A 23,491-nucleotide genomic window follows, 5' to 3' on the forward strand; every position below is an offset into this window, starting at 1 on the left:
GGATGATCTGGATTCAGCTTTCGTCTGTCTCAGTGACTGATTGTCATCCAGCAGCTTGTTCTGTAAGAGATGGGCAGAGATTTTTATTTTTTTTTGCCTTAAAAAATGAAAACATCCTTGTCATGTTGTTATGGGCTCATAGATATCATAGGCTAAGCAATCTTTAGATTTATTATACCTGTGTAACTGTAATGTTTTTTATAATAATTACTTTAGTTACACTATACTATTATATCAATATTTTTGATCCTGTGGCCTTACCCAACTCTTCCCCAAACCTCACCACTTATAAACGATGAAACATGAAACAAGCTGGTACATTTAAAATGTATTTACATTAGACTATAATAGAGATATTTTTGAACACCTATCCCCACCTCTACACCTAAACCTAACCAATAATATTACAACATTCTATCCAATCAAGTATAAAAGACATAACAAGCAAATACAAGTGTAATTTATTACAAAACTATGTCACAAAAGCAATATAAAAGTGGTCAACAGCTCATGCTGTATTCAAAGTCAAGTCGAGTCAAATTTATTTGTATAGCGCTTTTCACAACAGCCGTTGTTTCAAAGCAGCTGTACATCAAATTATGCTATAACAGAAAATGAATGAATATACAGGTATATGCCATTCAATTTAAAGCCGGGTTAAAGAATAAGAAAAGTGTTTTCAGTTCCGGTAGACCTAACTAAAGGAGCATAGTTGTGAACTGAGAGATAAATTAGATGCCTGGCTAAATAGTTAAGTATTTAGTCTAGACTTAAACTGAGAGTGTGTGTCTGACTTCTGAACACTGCTATGAAGACTATTCCATAGTTTAGGAGCCAAATATGTAAATGATCTTTGGTGGAGTTTTTGCTAAATAGTCTCTGGTTTAACAGCTTTCTCTGAATCCCTTTAACGGTGTAAGGAAAACAGCGTCCTCGTTTACTTGACATTACAGAATGCCGCTTTCTTCAAAAACCCTGAAATTAACAGTTTCCTTAAGTGTATTTAATAGGGCTGTCAATTGATTCAATGTTTTATCGAATTAATTACACGGTGTCCCGATTAATAAATCGCATTTAATCGCATATACAAATATTTGCTGAGAAAGCCCCTCATATAAATATAATTCAATATATAACGATGAAATAATAATACATAGTTATCTTTAAATAGAAAAAAATAAAAATATATAAAAATTTAATAAAAAAATATTCAGATAATTAAAATGCATTACATTCTTGTAGCAGAAGAGTTAATCATTAATAAGATGATACAAAAAGCGGCTCTAGAATACAATGTATTGTTTACTACCATATTATTGAACATAAGCCAATCACTGGCATACAGTTCACAGCAATCCATTTCACAAGTGAATTTTTATCAATCATTTGGAGATTTATTATGAGGGCTTGTTTAAGGACCCGTCAATGAACAGCTGCGTCAGACATGCTTGTGTAGCGTCTCAGGTGCGTCGCGTCATAAACATAAATTTTTAGGTCACTGTGACAAGTTAAATATAGTTTAATACTTAGAACACATATTGAGAACTCTTAGTTTGGATTTGCGCTCCATCAAGTGTTTTGAACACAAGAAGGTAGTGCATGTTTGTGTTGTTCTGTTGCTCAAGGGTGTTTTTCTTCACTGTATAAACTGTATGTTGCCACAAAGCTGAAGTTTCACTTACTGCCCTCTGGAGTAAACAGGTGGTACTACAAGCTTGCATTTCTCAGGAATCTTCCTTATTATGGTCCGGGGGCATTGTGATTAATGGCGTTAATTTTTTTAACACGTTATTTTTTATAAAATTAATCACGCTGAATTAACGCGTTAAATCGGCAGCCCTAGTATTTAAACATTGTCACTGTATACCATCACAACAGGAGATTAGCACTGATGGTCAAGAGCAGGGCTCCATTACCCGGGTTAAAAGTAGTGCCAAGCTCATTTCAAAATGTGTGAACTTGCGAAACACTACTAATCCTTGGGTTAAAAGTAGACTAAAAAGATATTAACCCAGGGCTAAGCACAGTGTGAAAAGTATTTTGTGTGCTAAGTTTGTTTGTATTCTGTGGTTGTGTCTTCCCTGCAAATTTGTACACTGTAAAAAATGAAATTGCATTTTATCCAGCTTATTGAAGTTTTTGAGTCACAGATACCACGAAATGTGAGTTACATTCATCTACATAAAAACACACGTTAGACCAACAATATTCCCCCCAATTGTTGTCCAAATTAGCCTAACAGTGTTGTCTAAACGAACAATTTCATATTGAACAATGTTGCAGATTTTTGAGTTCCCAGCATGCACTGCAACATGAATAAATGCGGTTAGTGTTACAGGCTTATTTTTAGCTGTTTTCTGATTTTATTTATGCTGTTATTACTGTTTTTTTTGCCACCGTTAGTTAATAGTTGTGGTCATCTTTTCTAACTTAAAGGTTTGTTGATTGTCACCATTATTGAGGTTTGTGTATTAAGGACTGAGGTCTATTGTGTGTCAGACAATTGTACGTACTGCCTTGCCTTACAAGATATACCTCTCTTCAGAGGCAAAGATTGCACTTTACTTCATTTAAAAGTATCTGAAATGGTGACAAAATGAAAGTTCTTGTATTGCGTATTGATAGTTGACTGAACATAAAATGTGTGTTTATTTATCAGTGTTTCTCTTACAATGTCTCTGGTTTACACATTATATTTCATATGCATTACAGTATATAATAATTTTATAACTATTGTAATAATTAGTATGTTGATATACTGATGTCAGTGTCCATGTTTGTGTGTGTGTGTTTCAGTAGCTGAGGTTCTATGTAGCCCCTGGGGTTGTAAGAAGATTAGCGGGTTGCTCCATCCCATGCTGCTCATGGAGGGAGGAGAGTTGGATCTAAAATAACCCCTAAGTCCTCTCAGCAACATGTTTACAGGTCAGGTTAGCAGACACACATACACAGACACACTGAGGCATCATTGCAGCTCTCAGGTACAATCAAACTTGAATTAGCTCTCTCTCTCTCTCTCTCTCTCTCTCTCTCTCTCTCTCTCTCTCTCTCTCTCTCTCTCTCTTTTCTCTTTCTCTCTCTCTCTCTCTCTCTCTCGCTCTCTCTCTGTCACAAAGCACACAGGTAGAATGAGAGAGGTTGGCTTAGGCTTTTCTGAGACGTGACAGCCAGCTTTCTGGATGTTTCTCTCTGTCTCAGCTCAAGTCTGAGTTCCCAGCCAGCATACTTAACCTGATTTAATGTATGCGTCTGTGAGAGTGTGTGCACAAGCTCTAGAGTGGGTCGTATGCTTTGTTTCCATGCCGACCCTCAGGATGGTGTGAGTCTGTTGTCTTTGGTGGACTGAAGGCAGAGCGGTATCCTATACTTCTGAGCACTGCAAGAATGCCTGTGCATCAGATATCAGTTGTGCCTATCGCCAAGGAGACCGGCAGCATCAGTCGCAGCTCTAGCAAGATGAGAGACAAGAGTAAAGAGAATGAGGCAAGTACCGACATACACACACTCGTCAACATCTACTGTGTGTACATATTACTTATGGAGACACACCTTACAGCTTTCCATATGACCCACATGTGTAGTGTGTGTATATATGTGTGAGGGAATCGTATATGTGGAGTTTGTAAGCCCGTTTCGGTTATGTAAAGTTCAAACGTAAAGATAAAAAGAATGACTCAATCTTCTGTAAATAGATACATAACCGAGAGCAGAAACTGATTTGAGCTGAATGTATTGCAGAAAATTGTGAAGAAGAAAAAGAGCTGGATTTTAAAGTGGTGCCTTTAGGGTGGTGCCTTCCTGTGCAAAAGTTGCCACCAGGATACTATGGTATTGTGGGTGGTTACCAGGATATTGCTATGCAGTTTCCAAAGTGTTTAGTTGGTATCTAGGTGGTTGCTAGGTGGTTGCAAGGATGTTATGAGTGGTTGCTAGTTGGTAGTTGGAGCCAATCCCAAAGTCTATATGATATAGTGGTCACTAGATGTTTAATGGTCCCTCCTTCAATGTAAGTCTATGTTTTTTTTTTTAATGAAATAATTCGCTAGGCATATATTATATGTCTGATTGTGAAAGTAACATTCATGTCTGTAGCATAAACTTGCTAAAGTTTAATGCTTAGGTTGGGGGTTGTGCAAATCTCTAAATCCCTATGAGCAATATAGTGAATAAAAGAAGAATATAAGTGCAATATCAATACAGTGCTCACCCTGCAAGCTATTTCAAAATGTTTTTAAGAATTGAGGTGGTCACATTATTATCACCTACCAAGGACTCAACATGGAGCAAGCACTTTTGAATTTTCTAAATAGTATGATCTAATTTAACAGTATAGGCAAATAGTTTAATTAGTCTCTCAGACCGTCCCTGTGTTCTAGGTATGTTTATGTGTGTGTGTTGTTTGGAGGCCTTAAGTCAAGAGTGTGATGTGTATTTCACGTGAAGCTTTTCTGTGAATTTGCAGTGCTCTCTCCACCGGGAGTCTAATCCACTGTGCTCACTGCTGGAGCTGTCACCAGCGATCACTCACTAACACACACACACACACACACACACACATGTTGTGTTTCCATGTTTTATGGGGACTTTCCATAGACATAATGGTTTTTATACTGTACAAACTTTATATTCTATCCCCTAAACCTAACCCTACCCCTAAACCTAACCCTCACAGAAAACATTCTGCATTTTTACATTTTCAAAAAACATAATTTAGTATGATTTATAAGCTGTTTTCCTCATGGGGACCGACAAAATGTCCCCACAAGGTCAAAAATTTCGGGTTTTACTATCCTTATGGGGACATTTGGTACCCACAAAGTGATAAATACATGCTCACACACACACACACACACACACACACACACACACACACACACACACACACACACACACACTCACGCTCAGTTTCCTGGCATCCTGATGGGTACTAACTGGGTTCCCCTGGCTCCCTGTCCTCACCTTTACTCTTTAAAACAGGATGACACATGGGTTATGACACAGAGATGAGTTGATGTGTCTAATACACAAATACAGACAGTATATATCCATGTTATTATCAGCATGATTGTCTGCACACATTCAATGATGATACATGATGGAACTATAAGAAAAGTATATGTGATCTTGACAGATAAGCGTATAAAAATTTCAGTGTACACTAAAAAAAGGGTGATACGTAACTAAAGGTAAAGTCTGTTTATGTGTTACGGCGTAATTTCTAAATATTCAGGATGTGACTGAATCCGCTGCCGAGTTCAGTTCTCAGTACACTGGCCAAAGAGTTGACCAATTTTATGGTTGTCAAAATAATTCCATGTCTTTTTGATTCCTTGGTAGGGTCATATAGCAATAATAATATTCAAAATATTGGTATTAAGAAAATGTAAGAAATTCAGTATGGTAATATAGGAAAAACAACATTACTAGCCTTTTTAATTTCTAGAGAATAAACCAATTAAAAACTGACCACTAGGGCTACACAGTTTGGAGGAAAGTTGTGATATGTGTTGCGATAAATCTAAGATTAATTAAAATGTATCATCCTACCTAATTCTACACCTAAGACTATGGGTCTGTTCCAAAACCTAGTGAGCATTCTCCAGAGGCAGCATTTTAAGACATCATAGGCACGCTCCTGATGTTAAGGCTGATCCAAAAGACAGGTATCTTAATTATGCTGCCTCTGAAGATATCTCGATTTGGCCTAATTTTAAGGTAGCATCATATGCATCCTTCCCCAGGTAGGTGATCCCAGAATTAGAGGTCTGCAACCCGACCCGGGCCAAATAGGACCCAAGAACCTGACGGGTTTCGAACCGGGTTCGGGTCAGTTTTTCACGTAGGACTTCAGGTTCGGGTTGGTTTCGGAATTAATAAAAAAATAAACAGGCCTACCAAACTTGTTTCGTGCACCTGCTCTCAGTCACAGACATGCGCGAACCGTTCACACCAAACGTGTTTTTGCGCACGTCTGTTCTGTTTTCCCATTGTTTTCCTATGTAAAACCTTGCTGGATGAATGTCTTTGACTGTCGCGCCATGTCTCGCTGTTTTTTAAGTGTCTCATGCAGGACCGTTTAAACACCATACCAAGTTAAAAAGAACTTCACATTTTTAGAAATGTAAGTTTCATTCTTTGGTTTGCCTCTAGATGTATAAGTACTTGCTAGGAGAAGAAATTATAGAAATAGTGAGCGATTTCGGGTTCGGGCTTTTAATCTGACGGTATCGTTTGGGTTTTATTTTAAGGCCCGTGCTGACCTCTACCCAGAATGCACCTTGATGAGCTCAAAGATAAATCCAAGATGGCAGAGGAAGCAAGCTACATTTTGATTATAAATATACACTTCAATACTGAAAAGTATCTATAAATAACAGTTTAGCATGAAATTAAAACGCTATTTAACCAAAAATGTGTATGTGCTGTGCACATTTAGGCTCATTAGAGGATTGCGTCATTTCTCTTGCATCACCTGTATTGAAATCAGTTGCGATTCGAGTCGAGCATCCGCTGCAGGTGAGGAGTGAAATTTTAATGATGCGCGGCGCTGCTGCCTACGAAGAGCGTTCCAAATCGCTCTCTTAAGGCCAAAACATACTTCACACAAATATGTAAACAGAGACGCGAGTGCTTGGCCAACGCATCGCCAACATGTGGTCCCGTTGTACATATATTACATGTGCTCTTGCATTGCTCTGGCGGTTACAAACCTCTGACCACAAGAGGGCAATAGATTTTTTTTAGGTGTGACCACTAAACCGGTGCTGCATCTGAAACTGGTATTTTATAGATCCATGACCAAAACCAGGAAAATGCTGTCTTTGGAGGCAGGATGAAACTAAGGTGCTTTTCAAACTGTTCGGAGACCAGTTTCCTTAAGAGTTCCATTCGTTCAAAACAGCTGTCAGTTAAGCCATTAACCAATTAGACAGCAACTCATCTGCCTACGTTTTCAGATAAAGCCCGGATGTAGTAGATGAGTCGATAGTTGAGGAGTGGGGAAAGACATGGAGCAAAAACAAGATCCTTTGAATGGACTGGAGACAAAAAGTTTTTTAGAAAAGATTCAACTCAAATTGCTGCCTGAGTCTCCCATGACAGTTGTTGACTGAAAGAAGAAAATCTGCTCTAGCGGCCCTTACGGCAATGCTGAGAATGCAGTGTGTACTTGCGTTGGGTTATGAACTGAGCGCTGATACATTTCACAATGCAATGGAGCGTGAAATCGAGCTTGAGTAGCAAACTGTGTCTGCGTTCACCTACTTGCATAGAGTATGTTTGGGCCTTTATGAGGTATCATTTCAGTAAGGATGCTGCCATAGAAGACAGATGCCAATGTAGGCAGGAGACAGCGAGGCAGCTCACTATGTTTTGGAACAGACCCATTGAGTGATAAAAAGGAAGCAAAAACTGTTTATAAAGTCAACATGAAATCAAGATGGACCCTTAATAAACATTCCTAGGTTTATTGTGAATGATTCATTAGTGTGTGCCATTCCAAAAGAAAACTGTTGAACGAGAATGAGACAACAAAATAGAATGTAACACCATTCTCTTCCTTACAGTCAGGGCTGGACTGGGAAGAGAAATCGGCCCAAAAGTTTTTAACTGAGAGTTCCTTTTCTGCATATCGTGGCACTGTTTTGTGGTCCATTCTGCATAATGGCTCATTTTAGCTTAAGACCCACCGGCTTGCTCGGTTCTCCCGATGGCCAGTCCGCCCCTGAACGGCCCCAAAGTGCATTGGCCCTCCGGAAAATGCCTTGTATGCCAGATTACCAGTCCAGCCCTGCTTACAGTGATGGACTTGGACAGGCAAAATAGCCAACAATGATTAATTTTGTACACTTTGAAAAAGTGCAAAAATTTGGAATATCGGTTAGGTTTGGTTGTGAGTGTGTTCAAGTTATTTCACTCCTAAATACTTACAAAATTTGAGAAAACACAAAATGGGATTTGTTGCCATTTTTCATTTATTAAAATGTTTTAGTAAAATGTGCACTAGATGTTTATTAGGGTAGACCTAGTACAGTTGTAACAGTGAACATTTCCCTTCTAATGCCAGTTTGACACATTTACATTAGAATCCTCTCTCTGTGTGGGAGATTTGAAGAACGTAATCCACATTGATGAGTCATTTTTATAAAACTTGTAGAATCTGTTTTTTTTGGTACATTTTCTTATTCCTCTTTGTGAATAAATCATTATTCCTGAAAGACAATGAAAGAAGACATTCCTTGGTGTAATTATTATTTTTTTTTTAACTTACATTTAGCATATTTTGGGATATGTTAGGATGTTAGGACATTCAGCGGTGATCAGCGGGGGACAGCTGTTACACTGTGTTACAATTGTACTTGTGCCATAAGAAACATTTTATCCAATGCTCCTTCTAGAATTGTGTTAGCTTTTATTCAGACAGACATATAGACAGATAGATAGACAGACAGACAGACAGACAGACAGACAGATGATAGACAGATAGACATACAGACGATAGATAGATAGATAGATAGATAGATAGACAGACAGACAGACAGACAGACAGACAGTCAGACAGACAGACAGATAGATAGATTGATTGATTGATTGATTGTTGCCTTAATTAGCACTTAACAAATGAGTGTTATAACTGTCCCGGGGTAGTGTTCCTGGCATTTGGATAGTTGTAGCAAATGCGCTCTTTATCTTCACAAGCTGATTGTGGAAAACAGGAGCAATTTTGCAGATCTTTGATTATTTTGTAAGTAGACAGATTAAGGTATCTATCTCATGTAAAGTCAGTCTACACTATTATGCATTATAATATATAAAGGACTAATTTAGTGAAAACAGTAGGTCTATGTAACACCCACTTTTCATGATCCCCAATTTTTTTAAAATCAAGTCGTGCCACACATTTTTCTATCCTGTTTCACCAGAATACATTACAGAAGTAAAATAGATTGTGAATGGCTCTTTGCATTGATTAAGCATAACCTATTAAAAATGGTCATGTAATATACAGTGTCACAGATGGGTTAAACATTATTGCATTGTATAATTCATAACAAATAATTAGTTAATAGCTGAAAGTTTAGACACACCTACCCATATTAATATTTTCCTCATTTATTAGTAAGCCATCAAAACAACACAAATGGAATTATGGGAATTATGGGAAACATATTAAAATGTAAATTTTAAAGTAAACTTATACAATAAATTAAAATGCATCAACTTAAAGTTTCAAAGCTGTACTGTGAATTCTATAAGTTATATTTTAAAGTGAAAAAAAAAATTCAGTGGCCATTTAACATCATCAAATTATTGCACTCAGAGTGTCCCTAAAACATACATGTCTTAAGTATTTACATATCATACTGTATATAGCCTAGACAATGTGTGAGTCAGTGTAAATACAGGTATAGCTATTCTGGATAGTGTTCTGACACATATATTATAGGTGATGTAATTATCACAGGGAAACACATGGTAGTTGCAAAATTGTTGTTCTTGTAAAATTATAAAATGACAATATATCTTGTTACCATGAACATTCTAGTGAAATTCACATTCCAGACAAATGACTTAGAATGGATTCAATGTTCTGGCCTGGTTTAAAAAGTGTCTGCATATTCTTGACTTTCTTTTTGCCAGCGTTCAGCAGCAATTTACGATCAGGTGCACTGTATCTGATCAGCACAGTATCCCATAATGCACCTGCGTCTATAGGTAGATTCTGAATGCCAGCCAGAGCTTTAATCTTGGGCTGTGATTGGTTGCAAGCACATTGTCCCTTAAACAAACACAAATCCTAAGGACTGGGAACCATTATATGCGGATCTGCATACATAAGTGTGTAAGAATCTACCACTGACAGGTTTATCGATAAAATAACAGCTGTTCAGAGGTAGAATAATGTTTGTTATTGTGCTGGGATAGGCAAAGCTGGAATAACTGGATGTGCAGGGACAGAGATAGACTAACAACTCACAGATTATACCTTAGACATGCAGCTAGAGCTAATCCAGCCTTACCTTGCGCATGTATGCATTGTTTAGGTGCAATCTGAGGAGCGTGGCTAAACATGCAAGGGTGAATTTATGGGTAAGTATATGTCAGTTTGGATGTTTCTGGTGCTATCACAGCACATTATTGTTTGATTGGAAATGTAATGGAGATTTGATAACTTTGATAAATTACAAGCCTTATAATGCTTCCTTCTTAGATCACTGTATGTCTGAATGCGTGACTTCGTCGGCTCAGTGTTTGGGATCTTGCGCAGGAAATAGACTGCCATAAAATGAAGCGAATGGTCAAGATTAAAAACTACTAGTGCACCTTTTAGTCATTGTTTTGTGTAAGCCGTGAAACAACATGATACAGTTAATGCTTTTCTAAGAATGAGGTGTGAATGAGAATGAGAAACATGTGCATTACATTTGTGGCTATTATAATTTTGAGCATGTTCTAGTGTCAGTTGTACTATGGAACAGGCAATGTGTGTATATGTATGTGCATGGCAGGGGAATCCTATAAACCTTGAGCTTTGGTCATCCACTTGATCTTTGACCCTAGCTAGGGTCAAGGCTAAAAATATCAAGTGCCATTATGTGCTGGCTGAACATAGTGAAGATCTTAAGATCAGTTACCCCTTGGGATTTTTATTTAATAGTGTGTGAAGAAAGAGGTAGAGAGACAGAAAGGAGATTCTGAATGTGTTTTGTGGTATATGATTCAACGCTACAGGTTCTTTCAGTAGTTTGCAAGTTAATGTAATCCTGCCATGAGGATAATGTACACGTGTTAGGCTTGCTGTCCCTGGAGCAGGGCTCGAGGTTTGAGATTTGACTGTTTTTTTAATGAATAGATGGGAGGAGATGGGGTGGTGGAGGGATGCTAACAGAATCATCGCTGCATGGATGTAAGCAGCTGTTTATATACGCTTACTCTGGTGATGTGATTGGTCGGATTAAATGAACATGCTCCTCCCGAGCTTTGTTATGAAACTCCATATAATTTTAGATACTCTAGTAGTTAATGTCTTCTTAGTCAAAGCCTACACTGAGATTTACATGAAGGTAAATTTGTTTTAATAGTGCAGTGTAATAAGGAGCTATATTAAGTTATATTACACACATTTCAGAATGCAACACATATTAGTCAATTCAGAACAAGAAGTGTGATTCTATTTTATCCAAGTAGATTCCATAGATACTGAGAACATCAATAATAAGTTAATTTCACAGAGAAATGTGTTGCCAGAGCAATGAAATTCTAGATATAGATGAATCATTTTTTTTTTACAGAGAGGAAGCGGTGTCATAAACCAAAGCAGGAGCTGTGAGGAATGGAAGACTTTTAAGCAGAGACTGAATCCATTAGCTTCATTACATGCCACAGCAAGTGCCTTGAATCTAATTCTAGAGCCAGTGGAGAAAAAAAAATGCATTACAGAGGTTGTTTTCTATAGCTCAGGAGACTCAGTTGACTTTTCAGTTATATTTCACTCAAGTATCAACTTTGTCTCAGATGCTTCTCCTAAATATCTGAAAAAACATTTAAAATATGCACAAAGTGTAATAAGGAGCTATATTAAGTTATATTACACACATTTGGTGTGTAATATAACACACACAATTGGTGATATATTGTGTAGTGAGTACAGACCAGTGTTGGGTGTAATGTGTTACAAAGTAATCTGATTACATTTTGCGGTAATGCAGAAACAAAATCGAATTACTTTCCAGATTAAGTAATTAGTAATCTAATTACAATTTCCCCAAAGTAATTAGTAATCAGTAGTGGATTACTTTTTTGAAAGTAACTTACCCAACACTGGTACAGAGCTATATAATTAATGCTGATGGCATATCTCAGACAATTTGGTCTTGGAAGAATTTGATTAGAAATGTTAGTACTGAAATCTCTAACTTTTGATTGCAGACTTGTTGACAAATCCAAGAAGTGAGCACAGTTTGTGACATTGCTGAGTTGTCGTCTGAAACTCTAGAAGAGGCACATGTAAGACTCATAGAGTCAGCAAAATTCTCTAATGGGCCGTAGTCAGGGACGGATTATGACTTGCAAAGGCCCTGGGGCCAATTATCTCCAAGGTCCCCCCTCCATCCAATAACTGTTGCGTGGGGGTGGGGTTGTCGTTGTTCATGCCCAAAAGGGTTTTCAAGTGGGGTGGCTCACCAAACTATATCACGCAGCCTTAAAGCCCAGGGCACCCGCGGGCTGTCAGGTGCACCCTGGTAGTCAAGGGCCCCTGGGCACAGGCCCCATTGGCCCGGTCGGTAATCTGTCCCTGGCCATAGTCAGGTTAGGCCCCATACAATATATATTTTGCTGTGAAGCTGTGAAGCATAGACATACAGTATGTTCGATGCATTGAACTGTTGTATATCATTCTGAAATGACATTGAAAACACGTCTTTCCATAACAATCCTGGTGACAAAAACTATCAAAATCTCTGAAAATTAGATGTGACTTAGGGCCTTAAGACAGTACAACATATTTAATAGACCATACATCTATCCCTCACAGCCTCGTTTCATTCACGAAAAACAAATATTTAATATATCCGGACAAAGGTCTGTTCCTCTGTATTTAATTGCATTGCTGTCTAGGAGAAGCAATCAAGATATATGAAATATTTTTCCTTTATCTGGGCTGTAAGAGAGAGTGTGAGATAAAACTCATGTTGGGTTGAGTGGAGCATTCAGGGTGAACTCCAAGGACTCTCTAAGGATGCTTTGGCTGTATTTCAGGAGTGAGCACAGCATGACCATAATAATTTGCTGGATGAAAGAGTCTCTTTGGGTTCATATAAGCATGACTGATTGTCAAAACATACTTTATAGATTTATAAAATAAGTTTATTATGATTTCATTTTCCCACATAGGATGCACTATATGCACCTGCACACACTTATACTGCAGGTACACTGTGAGTGTATCAAATCTGGATGAACTGATCAGATGTTGGTGTCTGTCAGCTTTCACATCAATAATTCAGAGCGATAACGTATCGCTCCAGGAGAGAGAGAGTATAGATCTTAATACTTTACTGAGAGCAGCAAACCAACATAGACATTCTTAATCCATAAGAGAGCAAATGTTAATGGTTTTAGCATAATAACAAATGTAGGGAGTTGTTTTATGTATACACTAAAAAAAGTGGTAAGCTGCAATTGTTAATTATTTATGATCTAACCCTTTACAGGTTGATTCAGTCATGTTAAAAAATATATTTTTTTCAAGCACGGTTTATTCAACCCAGTTAATTTAGATATTACCATATGAGGCAAAGTAGCAGACAGGTATCCAAGCAGACAGTGTAGCATCTGTTGTATATCTGTGTAGTATCTACATGTATCTTTTAAATCAGTAAAAATGTCTTTGTAGTGTTGGGGTAGTCGAGTCCGAGTCATGAGTCCAATTGTAATGGATTTAATGATTTAATTGTCACGGACTCGGATGCATTTTTACTCTGACTTGACTCGGACTTGAGCCTTTCGGACTCTGGATTTTTTTTCCGGGTCCATTGCATTTGTGATGCAATAACAAACAAACAAGCAGACAAATAATGTAACATAGGGTGACCATATGTCCTCTTTTTCAGACCTAAAAAAAGCGTCCAGCCGGGATTTCAAAATTGCCTCTAAATGTCTGAGATTTGGCTTTGTCTTCATATTGATGTGCTCTCTACAGTTAGAAACCAATTTGAATTTTGTTCAGGATACTAATCATAAAATGTGAATATGAAATGCAACAGAGGTGTTTTTTGTTGCATTTATATTGACAAATTGTTTTTCTTAGATGTGAAGGTTAAAATTAGCTTAACATTTTGATGTTGAGTTTATGATTACATTTTTAATTCAGATTCATGTAAAGATTCATTCGGACTCGTCCTGATATGTACTCGGTCTTGAGCCTGACTCTGCCCCTTTTGGACTTGGACTTGACTCGGACTCAATTGTTTAAAGACTCAGACTCGAATCGGACTTGGACTCGACTAAGGTGGACTTGAACCCAACCATGTGCTTTGTGGACATCTAAAACTTTATGTTTAAACTTAAAATATTAACCAACAGAGGACTGTGTGTGTGTGTGTGTTTGTTCTTGGATGTTATCTAGAAGGAAAGACATTGTTAGTTAATAATGGGCCAGGTGTGGACCAGTGGGAAAGGTGGACCCACCAAAAGCCCAGGAGGCATGAACTCTGCCTGGGGTACAAGGAGGCAATAAATGCTAATGCAGCTCAGTTTTCACAAACGCCTCAGTTATCACCACTGGCAAAACAAGACATTCAGCATTTTTTAAATAGAAATCAAAGCTCAGCAATCCCCTTTGTGCCACTTGTGTTTTTATAGTGATTTTGAACTCTTGTTTGTCCTCCTAGCTAAATCAGAACTGTCTAGAAAGATGATGTATTTTATATACAGTATATTAGTACTTTCATTTGATTAAAATAATTAATTGTGATTAATCGCATGATTTTCATAGTTAATCACGTTTAATCGCAGATTTTGAAAGTGTTGAAATTTGACTATGTGCTGTATACTTATTTTCTTGTCAAAATGCATTTAGTTTATTCTTAGGAAAAACAAAACAAACTATGTAGCCTTACAATAATTATTATAAACATTTACCAAAAAAAAGCCTTCCGCGGTATAAAGACAGAAATGCACCAAAATAGCACCAATTCAAGTAATATGTTAGGGTCAACTAATTGAAAAAACTAGTCCTCATCACTGAAAAAAAAAAAGATTTTGTGGTGAAGTAAAAGTAGCAGAAAAGATTAAGTACTTTCTACATTAAATAATTTAGTTTAAGTGTATTTTAAATATTATTAATGATGCTTCATCATGTATCAATCCCCAATACCTTGTCATATCAATTCACTAATTTGATAAAAGTAAAATTTACTTGAGAATTTCTCATTTAAGCCACCAAGAATAATGTGTATCCTTTACTTGAAAATGTGTTTACCAGCAATTCCTGAATGGAAATTGTTTCTTGGTTTTTATTTAACAAACCCTTCTCCCAATTTTTTTAGTGTAGGTTGCGTATTCGTTGCAATGTGCATTAAACCTCATCCTTCACAATTATATTGGCCGGCAGGCTGTGGCTGCTTTGGTACAGCAGTCGTGAAGCCGCATTCACATGATTCACATCAAGGCATCAACGCACTGATCAACGCCAGCGTCAAGCAGCACTTTGAAGTTTGACCTCCACAAGAAAAGTGCGGCAGAGAACGGCCGAGCTCGAAATTGCATACTACCCATTCTACTTTTACTGCTTCTGCCATATGGCAGAAATAGTAAGAGTATGTTGCATGCTGGTTTGATTAGTTTTAATAACTTCTGTGTTTTATTATACATGACATTGCACGATGCTTAAAAATATTGTGGAATCACAAAGACATTTACTAGGGAAACCGGGGCTAGTTGTCAAACAGGGACGTTGTCACAAGGCCTCAATCACATGAACTATTTTCTTTCTATTCGTGTTTTTTGTTTGATGGCATTAAACGCCTTGTTTAACCCTTTATTAAATTAGAAAAAAGTTTTGTGGTTTTAATTTTCCAAACTAAAATGACATTATCGTCATATTTATGATATAGCTTTATAACGTATATAATGAAGTATATAATGAAGGTGAGACAAGGGCCGTTTTCGTGAATGTCAGGTCTGTGCACGCTGTTTACATTTTGCTGAAAAGCGAATAGCCTATAATAGGCTGTATAATCACAGGTTCCTATAGTGACAGCTTACCAGTGTGACAACAGGTCAATGTGTTTTAAATGAGTGATTTTTTAAAATATGTTTTTTATAATCACCTAACCATGTTTTAATCAACCAGGTTGAAGTAAACAATAAAAATAATGTTAGTTACCATGAACACCCAGACGTGGATACCTGCCAAATCCAACGTCACAAAGCTCAATGAAGGTGCCCGACCAAAAATGAAAAAGCTCCACAGCTCCAAAAATAGAAAATTTATTATAGGGTTCCCACCCCAATCTTGGAGTTTGACCATAAAGGTTGAAGGGCCTCAATGTGGGAAAGAGAGAGAGAGAGAGAGAGCGAGAGAGAGCGAGAGAGCATCTGATTAAACCTCTTTGTTTCTTTTAGGGTGAGAACGCACCTGAACGATCAAGAAGTCGATCCAGCAATATATCTAAGGTAGCTCACACACACACACACACACACACACACACACACACACACTTCTATTGAGTTTACCATCATTATTCACAGCAAGTCTAATCACATCAAAGTAAATAATTTACCATTAAATGGCACACGATTGAAAATTATTTTACACTTCATGTTGAAAGCTGGCTTTGGAATTGGCTGTTTCAGGCAAGTAGTTCCACCCAGGGAGTCGTGCTGAACAGTGTGTCTCAAACATCAATTACACCCTCCTCTCAGGACATATGCAGGTAGGTCCCGCCATGATGATTGTTGCCCTTGGTTACAGGGGTGACCATGTTTAATATGGTGCTTTGCTCATCTACATGTATGCTTATCATGTGGATTTTTGGATTGTGTTTTGGAATAGGTGTGTTTGGATGAATGAATAGTGAGGTCCAGAAGTCTGAGACCACGTTGAAATGTGAAATTTGTATTTGTACAAAATTGAAGCAAATTTTTGCAAAATGTCACAAGATGCTCTTTGGAACCTTTTGGAGTAATTCTGGGATAACAAGGATCATCTGGTTTTGCGCAAACTTGTGGAGTCATTAAAGCAAAATGAAGACATATAAAAAAATACTAATTTCATTTAAATGTTCAACTAAACAATTTTACTCAATTGTTTATGCTCCTAACATAATTTGTAATACAAATGTGTATTAAATGAGTAAAGAATACAACATAGACGCACTTTCACTAGTGGTTTTAGACATTTGGACCTCACTGTATGTATCAATGTGTACAATAGTAACCTTGAAAGTATGTTGAAGCATTTACAACCAAATTACATTATGTGCTTTGAATACCAATTTTTTTTACAGCTGGGTCTCTGTGTCGAATATGATTAGTAAACAGTGAATTGCAAAGACATGAGGCCAGTGAGAGAAAAATGTGTTAAATATGTTGTACAAACACCAGCTCAAAAGAGATTCACTTTTTATTTATACATCATGTTTTGCATTCACAATCATTTCATGCTTTGTTGTGTGTTCTTCATTGCTTTGCTTTTGTCTGTCTCTATGTATGTGTGTGTTTGTTCTGTGTGTTTTGTGTAGCTCACGTGGTCACACTAATCTTGAAGTACATGGCTCAGATCAGACTACACTCATCATGCCCATAAACCCTGCCACCGCTTCCGCCCCCACCGCAAAGCGACAAGTCAAACGTCGCATTCGACGGCGACGGGAGAGCAGTGGGACCGGGGCCGTTGGGTGTGTCACGGAGTGTGTGGACCAACCGAGACGTTCACGGTCTTATAAACAGGTGCATACACACTCAGACTCATCCTCAGAAGACGAGGAGCGCTGGAGAGAAACTCACTCCTGGAGCCGTGAAAAAGCAAGACGGAGACGCAGCAGCAGCATACACATGCAAGCGCAATCCCGTGAGACACGGGACGGTATTGAGCTCATGTCTGGCAACTCAAATGAGGGACAGAAAGAGAACCAGCCACCACAGTGCAAGGAACCCAATGGCAAGACCCACAAAAAATTGTCTTCAAAAAGGGAGGAGCGTGGAAGCCAAAGCCAGGCAGCAAATCACAGCAAAGGAAGTGAGCGTGGTAGTAGTAGGTATGGAACTGAGGAGGAGGAGCCTATTACTAAGAAGTATGAGGAACGAGGCTCAGGAGACCCAGATATGGCCGTCCCATCCCCTTGTAAATTCACAAATCCCACCAATCAGAATGGCACCACTCCACAAGCATGCACTGATGATGAACTAGAGGTGTGCAGGTGAGAGAGATGGATTGATGGATGAGTTCTCTGTTGAAAAACAGCATTTGTTGGTCTTCAGCATATGTAGTGTTATAGACTAGTGGTTCTCAACCTTTTTGATTCCAAGGGCCCCCATTGACCAAGTCAATTTTTACAGGCACACTCACTCTCTTACAAGCACCCAATGCCTCTCAATTAATTTCAGGATTCCAGAGGTTTAAACCTATAAAGCCTAGCGTATCATATTTGATACATGATCTTCTAAAGCCTCTACATCATCAACGTGATTTCTTTGCGGAATATCCTGTTGTACCTAATGTTGAAAAACCCAAATGACACACTATATTCTCTTCTAATATGCACTTTGCACTGTAGTGAACAATCATCCCAAATGGTACACTTAACGTATTTTTACTAAACGGAAGCATTCGTCATTTAACAGCTGTCAGACGTGACCTTTCAAACGCATGCGATGTGTTGCCACTAGCTTTAGCACGTTAGCCATCCTTATTTCGACACTTGTATCACAGATAACGTCCATATTCACACAGCGTGTGGTGATGGAAAAGCATTCAACTCACATTTGTTAGGCGCCTTCTTCACTGAAGTTTCGCTAGTTGCTACGTTCTCTGTTATTTACAATTACTTTGTCAGATGAACAACACAGCCCCTTACACTCCGTACGGCAAGCCACGAGCGTTGAGTGCATAAATTGTCCAATATTTCACACTCTATTTTGACGGTTGAAAAATTGTATCACCAGAGTACTCATAGACCACTTCTTTTTATTGCATTTTCAATGTTAATACACTACTCACACTACTTATACTTAGAAATAATGTCGAATTGTGCAGAATTGTGCGGTTGGGAATGCACCAAGTGTCGATGCTCTTTAGGCCGTAGAAGGCCTTGTTGAATAAATTCCAAAATGTCATTGGAAATGCACATCTATTTGCTGTAAAATCTTTGCTGGTTTAGTTGTTACTGATATTTCAAAATTAATATTTACTTGATTGAAGCAGCTTGTGCTTACTTAATATTTCATAAGTATGTGTATCAACAATGATATAACAGGCCTTGCAGAAGTAAGACCATGTTGTTTGACCAGCTAAACCAATACCAAAACAGCACTAACCAGAATAAACCAGCCTGAACCACCATGGTCTATTCTGCTGAATAGATACTAAGCTGGTCTATTCAGCAGAGGTGGAATAAGTAAGAGTTTGATGGTGTAAGTCTGATGAGGTTGGTTATTTGTGTTTGTGTAGGATCTGTCACTGTGAAGGCGATGAGGAATGCCCTCTCATCACTCCCTGCCGCTGTACAGGCAGTTTGCGTTTTGTCCACCAGGCATGTTTGCATCAGTGGATCAAGAGCTCTGATACACGCTGCTGTGAGCTGTGCAAGTATGACTTCATCATGGAAACACACCTCAAACCTTTGTGCAAGGTAACACACACACATACACATGCACGCACTCACACTCGCACTCACACACGCACACACATTTACTTACTATGTGAACGCAACATAAGAATGTTCTAAATGTTCTTCAAGAATTGCTCTTAGGAAAATCTTTTCAAACTTCTTATTATACTAAATAACTTTTTTGTAAATCCAGCCCTTGGCCCATAGATATGGCTCGGGCTCCTCCTGTAGTCTATTGGATATTGTTTTACCGATTTAATCATATGCGAGGTTCAGAAAGTCTGATCGCTTTGAAAAATTATAGCACACTCCTCCTCAATTAGCAGCATGAATTGAGATATCATTCATGTCCGTAGTACAAGCTGCACAGAACCAGTTACACTCAACTTTAAGACTTAGGGTTAGGGGTTAGTTCAAGTCCCTTAGCAATGCCTTAGCAAGCACCACTAAAAACATATGTTCAGTTATTGTCAGGGCCGTAGCCAGTTGGGTGATTTTTATTTTTATAGGAAAGGGGCCCAGAACAATATACCTTCAGGGGCCTCAGATGACCTTGCTACAGCCCTGGTTGTTATTGTTATTGTTATTGTTATTGTGCAGAATCTTTTGAATATGTGACTTTTCATTAGGTCAGTGAGCTCTCATATCAAAGTGCTGCCACACTGTGGTTAAAGGGATAATTACAGGAAGGACGTGGATTCACAGATGTGAGCAGTCTAATAATCTGTCCACCCCTCTTGCTGCACCCTTCATCTCTCTTTGTCCTTTAGTGGGAGAAGTTGCAGATGTCTACAACTGAGTGGAGGAAGATCGTCTGCTCTGTGGCCTTTCACCTGGCGGCCGTCGTGTGTGTCATCTGGTCTCTGTATGTTCTGATTGACCGCACGGCTGAAGAGATCCGCCAAGGCAAGAACAATGGTAAACACACAATCACAAAAATAAAACTTCAACAAGTCTTAATTATTTATGCAATGCAGTGCTGTTCAGGTCCCAATGAGAACTAAATGTATAGTGTCAAATACAAATACACTAGCTTTAGTGGTACACATTTCTGTTGTTATCTTTGCTAACACTTTACATTGATAAGAATGAATAATGAATTGGTTAGAATACCATTGCATTCGAGATGTAGTAGTTGAGATGTCCAATATGCTGCCACAATGCATAATTTAATAGATAGTTCTGAAGGAATATACTGAATATATATATATATATATATATATATATATACACACATACGCAGTATATATAGAGAGAGAGAGAGAGAGAGAGAGAGAGAGAGAGAGAGTGTGAGGCACTCTTTATATGTGCAGTGCCTCCATTTGTGAAGACAGTTGACAGTTATGCACTGTCTAATAGATTTATTTTGTAAGTACATTTCTTTATATAGGTCTGTTTTTACAAAATGTACTTTTAATAATAAAATGCTTAATTTGTATAGCACTAATATTAGGTGAAATGTTGCGATTTAATCCAAGAATGTCCATTTTATTGATAAGTCTGACAAACAAAAACCTCAGCCATCCATGCCAGTTGGTGTCATTTTAAAGCAGTTTACTATAAGGTTGTATTCGTTAACGTTAGTAACTGTAATGCAATAGTTAACATGAACTAACAATGATCAAGCCACTTCAACTACAACTGCATTTTTACATATACAATTTTACATGAAGAGTTGTTTAAATTAACATCAGTTGAACAAACAATCAACAATCTGTCTGGCAACATGATCACACGGGACGTCGGCATGTTGTTTCCGAGAGTTCCAGTACGCTAGGATCGGCCACATTATGCTGATTCACACATTTTTGCAACTGCTCCTGTGTTTACCTTCTCCGGTGACTGGAAGCGCATTGCGTCAGCAGTTTGGAAGACCTGGATTCGCATCCCCTGTTGAAACCAGGAAGTAATTGCGTTCACATAATCAGTGACAAGCGATATTCAGGGGTTGCATTTTCCCCTTAACGTTACATTTTTAGTCCACTGATGGTAAGGTTTAGGTTTGGGGGTTCAGTTTATAAAACATGCATTACTCCTCACTGTAACACATAGCCTGAACAGCTAAAAACAACCAGCTTTAGGCACCTCTCTGTGGACATTTCACCTAAAATGGAGCTCACACATGCCCATATGCCTAACAACAGTTACTGCTTTGGCCAATGGGGGCAATATTTTAATTTCGGTAAGCACAGAGTGGTTTTAGCTAAAGAAAAGTCATCCTACTGTTTACAATGTCCCTGTGTGATCAGACTGGAATGATAAAATGTTGATAAATTAATGCTGTAAAAAAAAATATTGTTTGTGGTAGTTTACACCAATCAACCACAACATTAAAACCACCTGCCTAATATTGTGTGGGTCCTCCTCGTGCTGCCAAAACAGCGCCAACCCGCATCTCAGAATAGCATACTGAGATTATATTCTTCTCACCACAATTGTACAGAGTGGTTATCTGAGTTACCATAGACTTTGTCAGTTCAAATCAGTCTGGCCATTCTCTGCTAGCCTCTCTCATCAATAAGACATTTCCATCCACAGAACTGCCGCTCACTGGATGGTTTTTGTTTTTGGTACCATTCGGAGTAAATTCTAGAGACTTTTGCATGTGAAAATCCCAGGAGATCAGCAGTTACAGAAATACTCAATACCAGCCCATCTGGCACCAACAATCAGCCATGCGATTATCTAATCATGCATGGATGAAATGCATTAATGTTCAGAAATAGTTTTACCTCTGAAGTCATGCTGTAGTATTTCAGAGTAGCTGTGTGGTATGATATAGTGCTGTAATGCCGTGCCATGCTCTCATTGCACACACAGCGTTGCTGCGTTTGTCCCTTCTCAATGCCGTAGGGGTGCTGGAGTGGCCGTTCTGGACCAAGCTCATCGTGGTGTCTGTTGGCTTTGCTGGAGGACTCATCTTCATGTACATTCAGTGCAAAGTTTACCTGCAGCTCTGGAGGAGGCTGAAGGCTTTCAACAGGATCATCTTTGTAGAGAACTGCCCTGACACCGCCCGCAACAGAGATGACAGGCCGCCCCCCATCACCCAGAGTAACGGCAAACATGAGGCAGTGGAGGTTCCTGCACCTCAGACACAAACAATCACTTCTTGTCCTGTGCCCACAGGAAGTGTGGAGATAGCCCCTGTTTGACATTGGTGGGGCAGGCGTGACTACTTCCTGTCTCTGCTCAAATCTGGGCAAGATGAAAGGTTGGTTGTGTCTCAAATGGTGTGTGGCTTACTGCACTACTCTTCTTGGTGCACTTCAGTGGTTGAAGAGGATGTTGATAGAGTAAGGGAAGTCTAGCCAAGGGCTCCTGGTGTATCTGACCAAAGCCATGTGAATTACATAAAAAAGCACTTTTTATTTAGGGGAGGACTTTAGTTGTCAAGAAGTTAACATAAGAAGTTTCTATACTGTATATATACTTCTTATTGCTTATATTTAAAGGTGCAATAAGTAACTTTTTGCTTGTGTCATCTTGGAATTACAGTGACACCTAGTGGTGTGTATGCAGCATCATTTAAAATCAATAGTGTTCAGTAACAGATGCCATTGTAGAATTTGATTTTAACGATCAGCTATGATTCATTTAATCCATGAGTGAAAGTGTCCAATAACAAGGCGGTTACTGAGATTTAAGGAATATTAAGGGTTCAATACAAGTTAAGCTCAATCGACAGCATTTGTGGCACAATGTTGATAACTACAAAAATGTATTTTGACTTGCCCCTCCTTTTGTTAAAAAAAGTGAGGCACTTACAATGGAAGTGAATGGGGGCCCATTTTTAAACGTTAAAATACTCACTGTTTCAAAAGTAAAGATAAAAGACGTGAACAGTATGCATGTTAACATTATTTTAGTGTGATAAAATCACTTACTAACCTTTCCTGTGTAAAGTTATAACCAATTTTTCAACTTGATTGCCATGACGATGTAATGTCAACAAACCCTAAAATTACAGTAAAAATAGCATTTTTAACAACTTCACAGCTCAAAGAATACATTAGTTTTAACAGAAGAATTAAAGCACATGCTTGTATAAAATTATACACAACAGTTCTGACTTTAAACCCTCCAGAAATTGGCCCCATTCACTTCCATTGTAAGTGCCTCTATTTCTGCTTTCTTTTAAAGAAAAGGAGGGGCAA

At 38.3% G+C, this 23,491-nt stretch overlaps 1 protein-coding gene across 1 annotated transcript; it reads left to right on the top strand.

Moving 5' to 3' along the window:
- LOC127651671 (E3 ubiquitin-protein ligase MARCHF1-like) lies at window positions 1-22,982 on the top strand. Its single transcript, XM_052137622.1, has 8 exons — window positions 1-62; window positions 2,797-3,483; window positions 16,129-16,179; window positions 16,360-16,439; window positions 17,247-17,924; window positions 19,175-19,355; window positions 20,105-20,252; window positions 22,155-22,982. The coding sequence occupies exons 2-8, from the start codon at window positions 3,385-3,387 to the stop codon at window positions 22,487-22,489; spliced, it is 1,572 nt and encodes a 523-aa protein (XP_051993582.1). The 5' UTR covers window positions 1-62; window positions 2,797-3,384; the 3' UTR covers window positions 22,490-22,982.
- Window positions 22,983-23,491: the final 509 nt, after the last annotated feature.

The sequence above is a fragment of the Xyrauchen texanus genome, chromosome 11 (assembly GCF_025860055.1).
Source record: "Xyrauchen texanus isolate HMW12.3.18 chromosome 11, RBS_HiC_50CHRs, whole genome shotgun sequence".
NCBI classification, from domain to species: Eukaryota; Metazoa; Chordata; class Actinopteri; order Cypriniformes; family Catostomidae; genus Xyrauchen; species Xyrauchen texanus.

Excerpts from the sequence above, each read along its gene's own strand:
- LOC127651671 (XM_052137622.1), top strand. The coding sequence starts at position 3,385 with ATGCCTGTGCATCAGATATCAGTTGTGCCTATCGCCAAGGAGACCGGC. Across the intron at positions 3,484-16,128 it reads ACAAGAGTAAAGAGAATGAG|GGTGAGAACGCACCTGAACG; the intron begins GCAAGTACCGAC and ends TGTTTCTTTTAG. Across the intron at positions 20,253-22,154 it reads CCGCCAAGGCAAGAACAATG|CGTTGCTGCGTTTGTCCCTT; the intron begins GTAAACACACAA and ends TTGCACACACAG.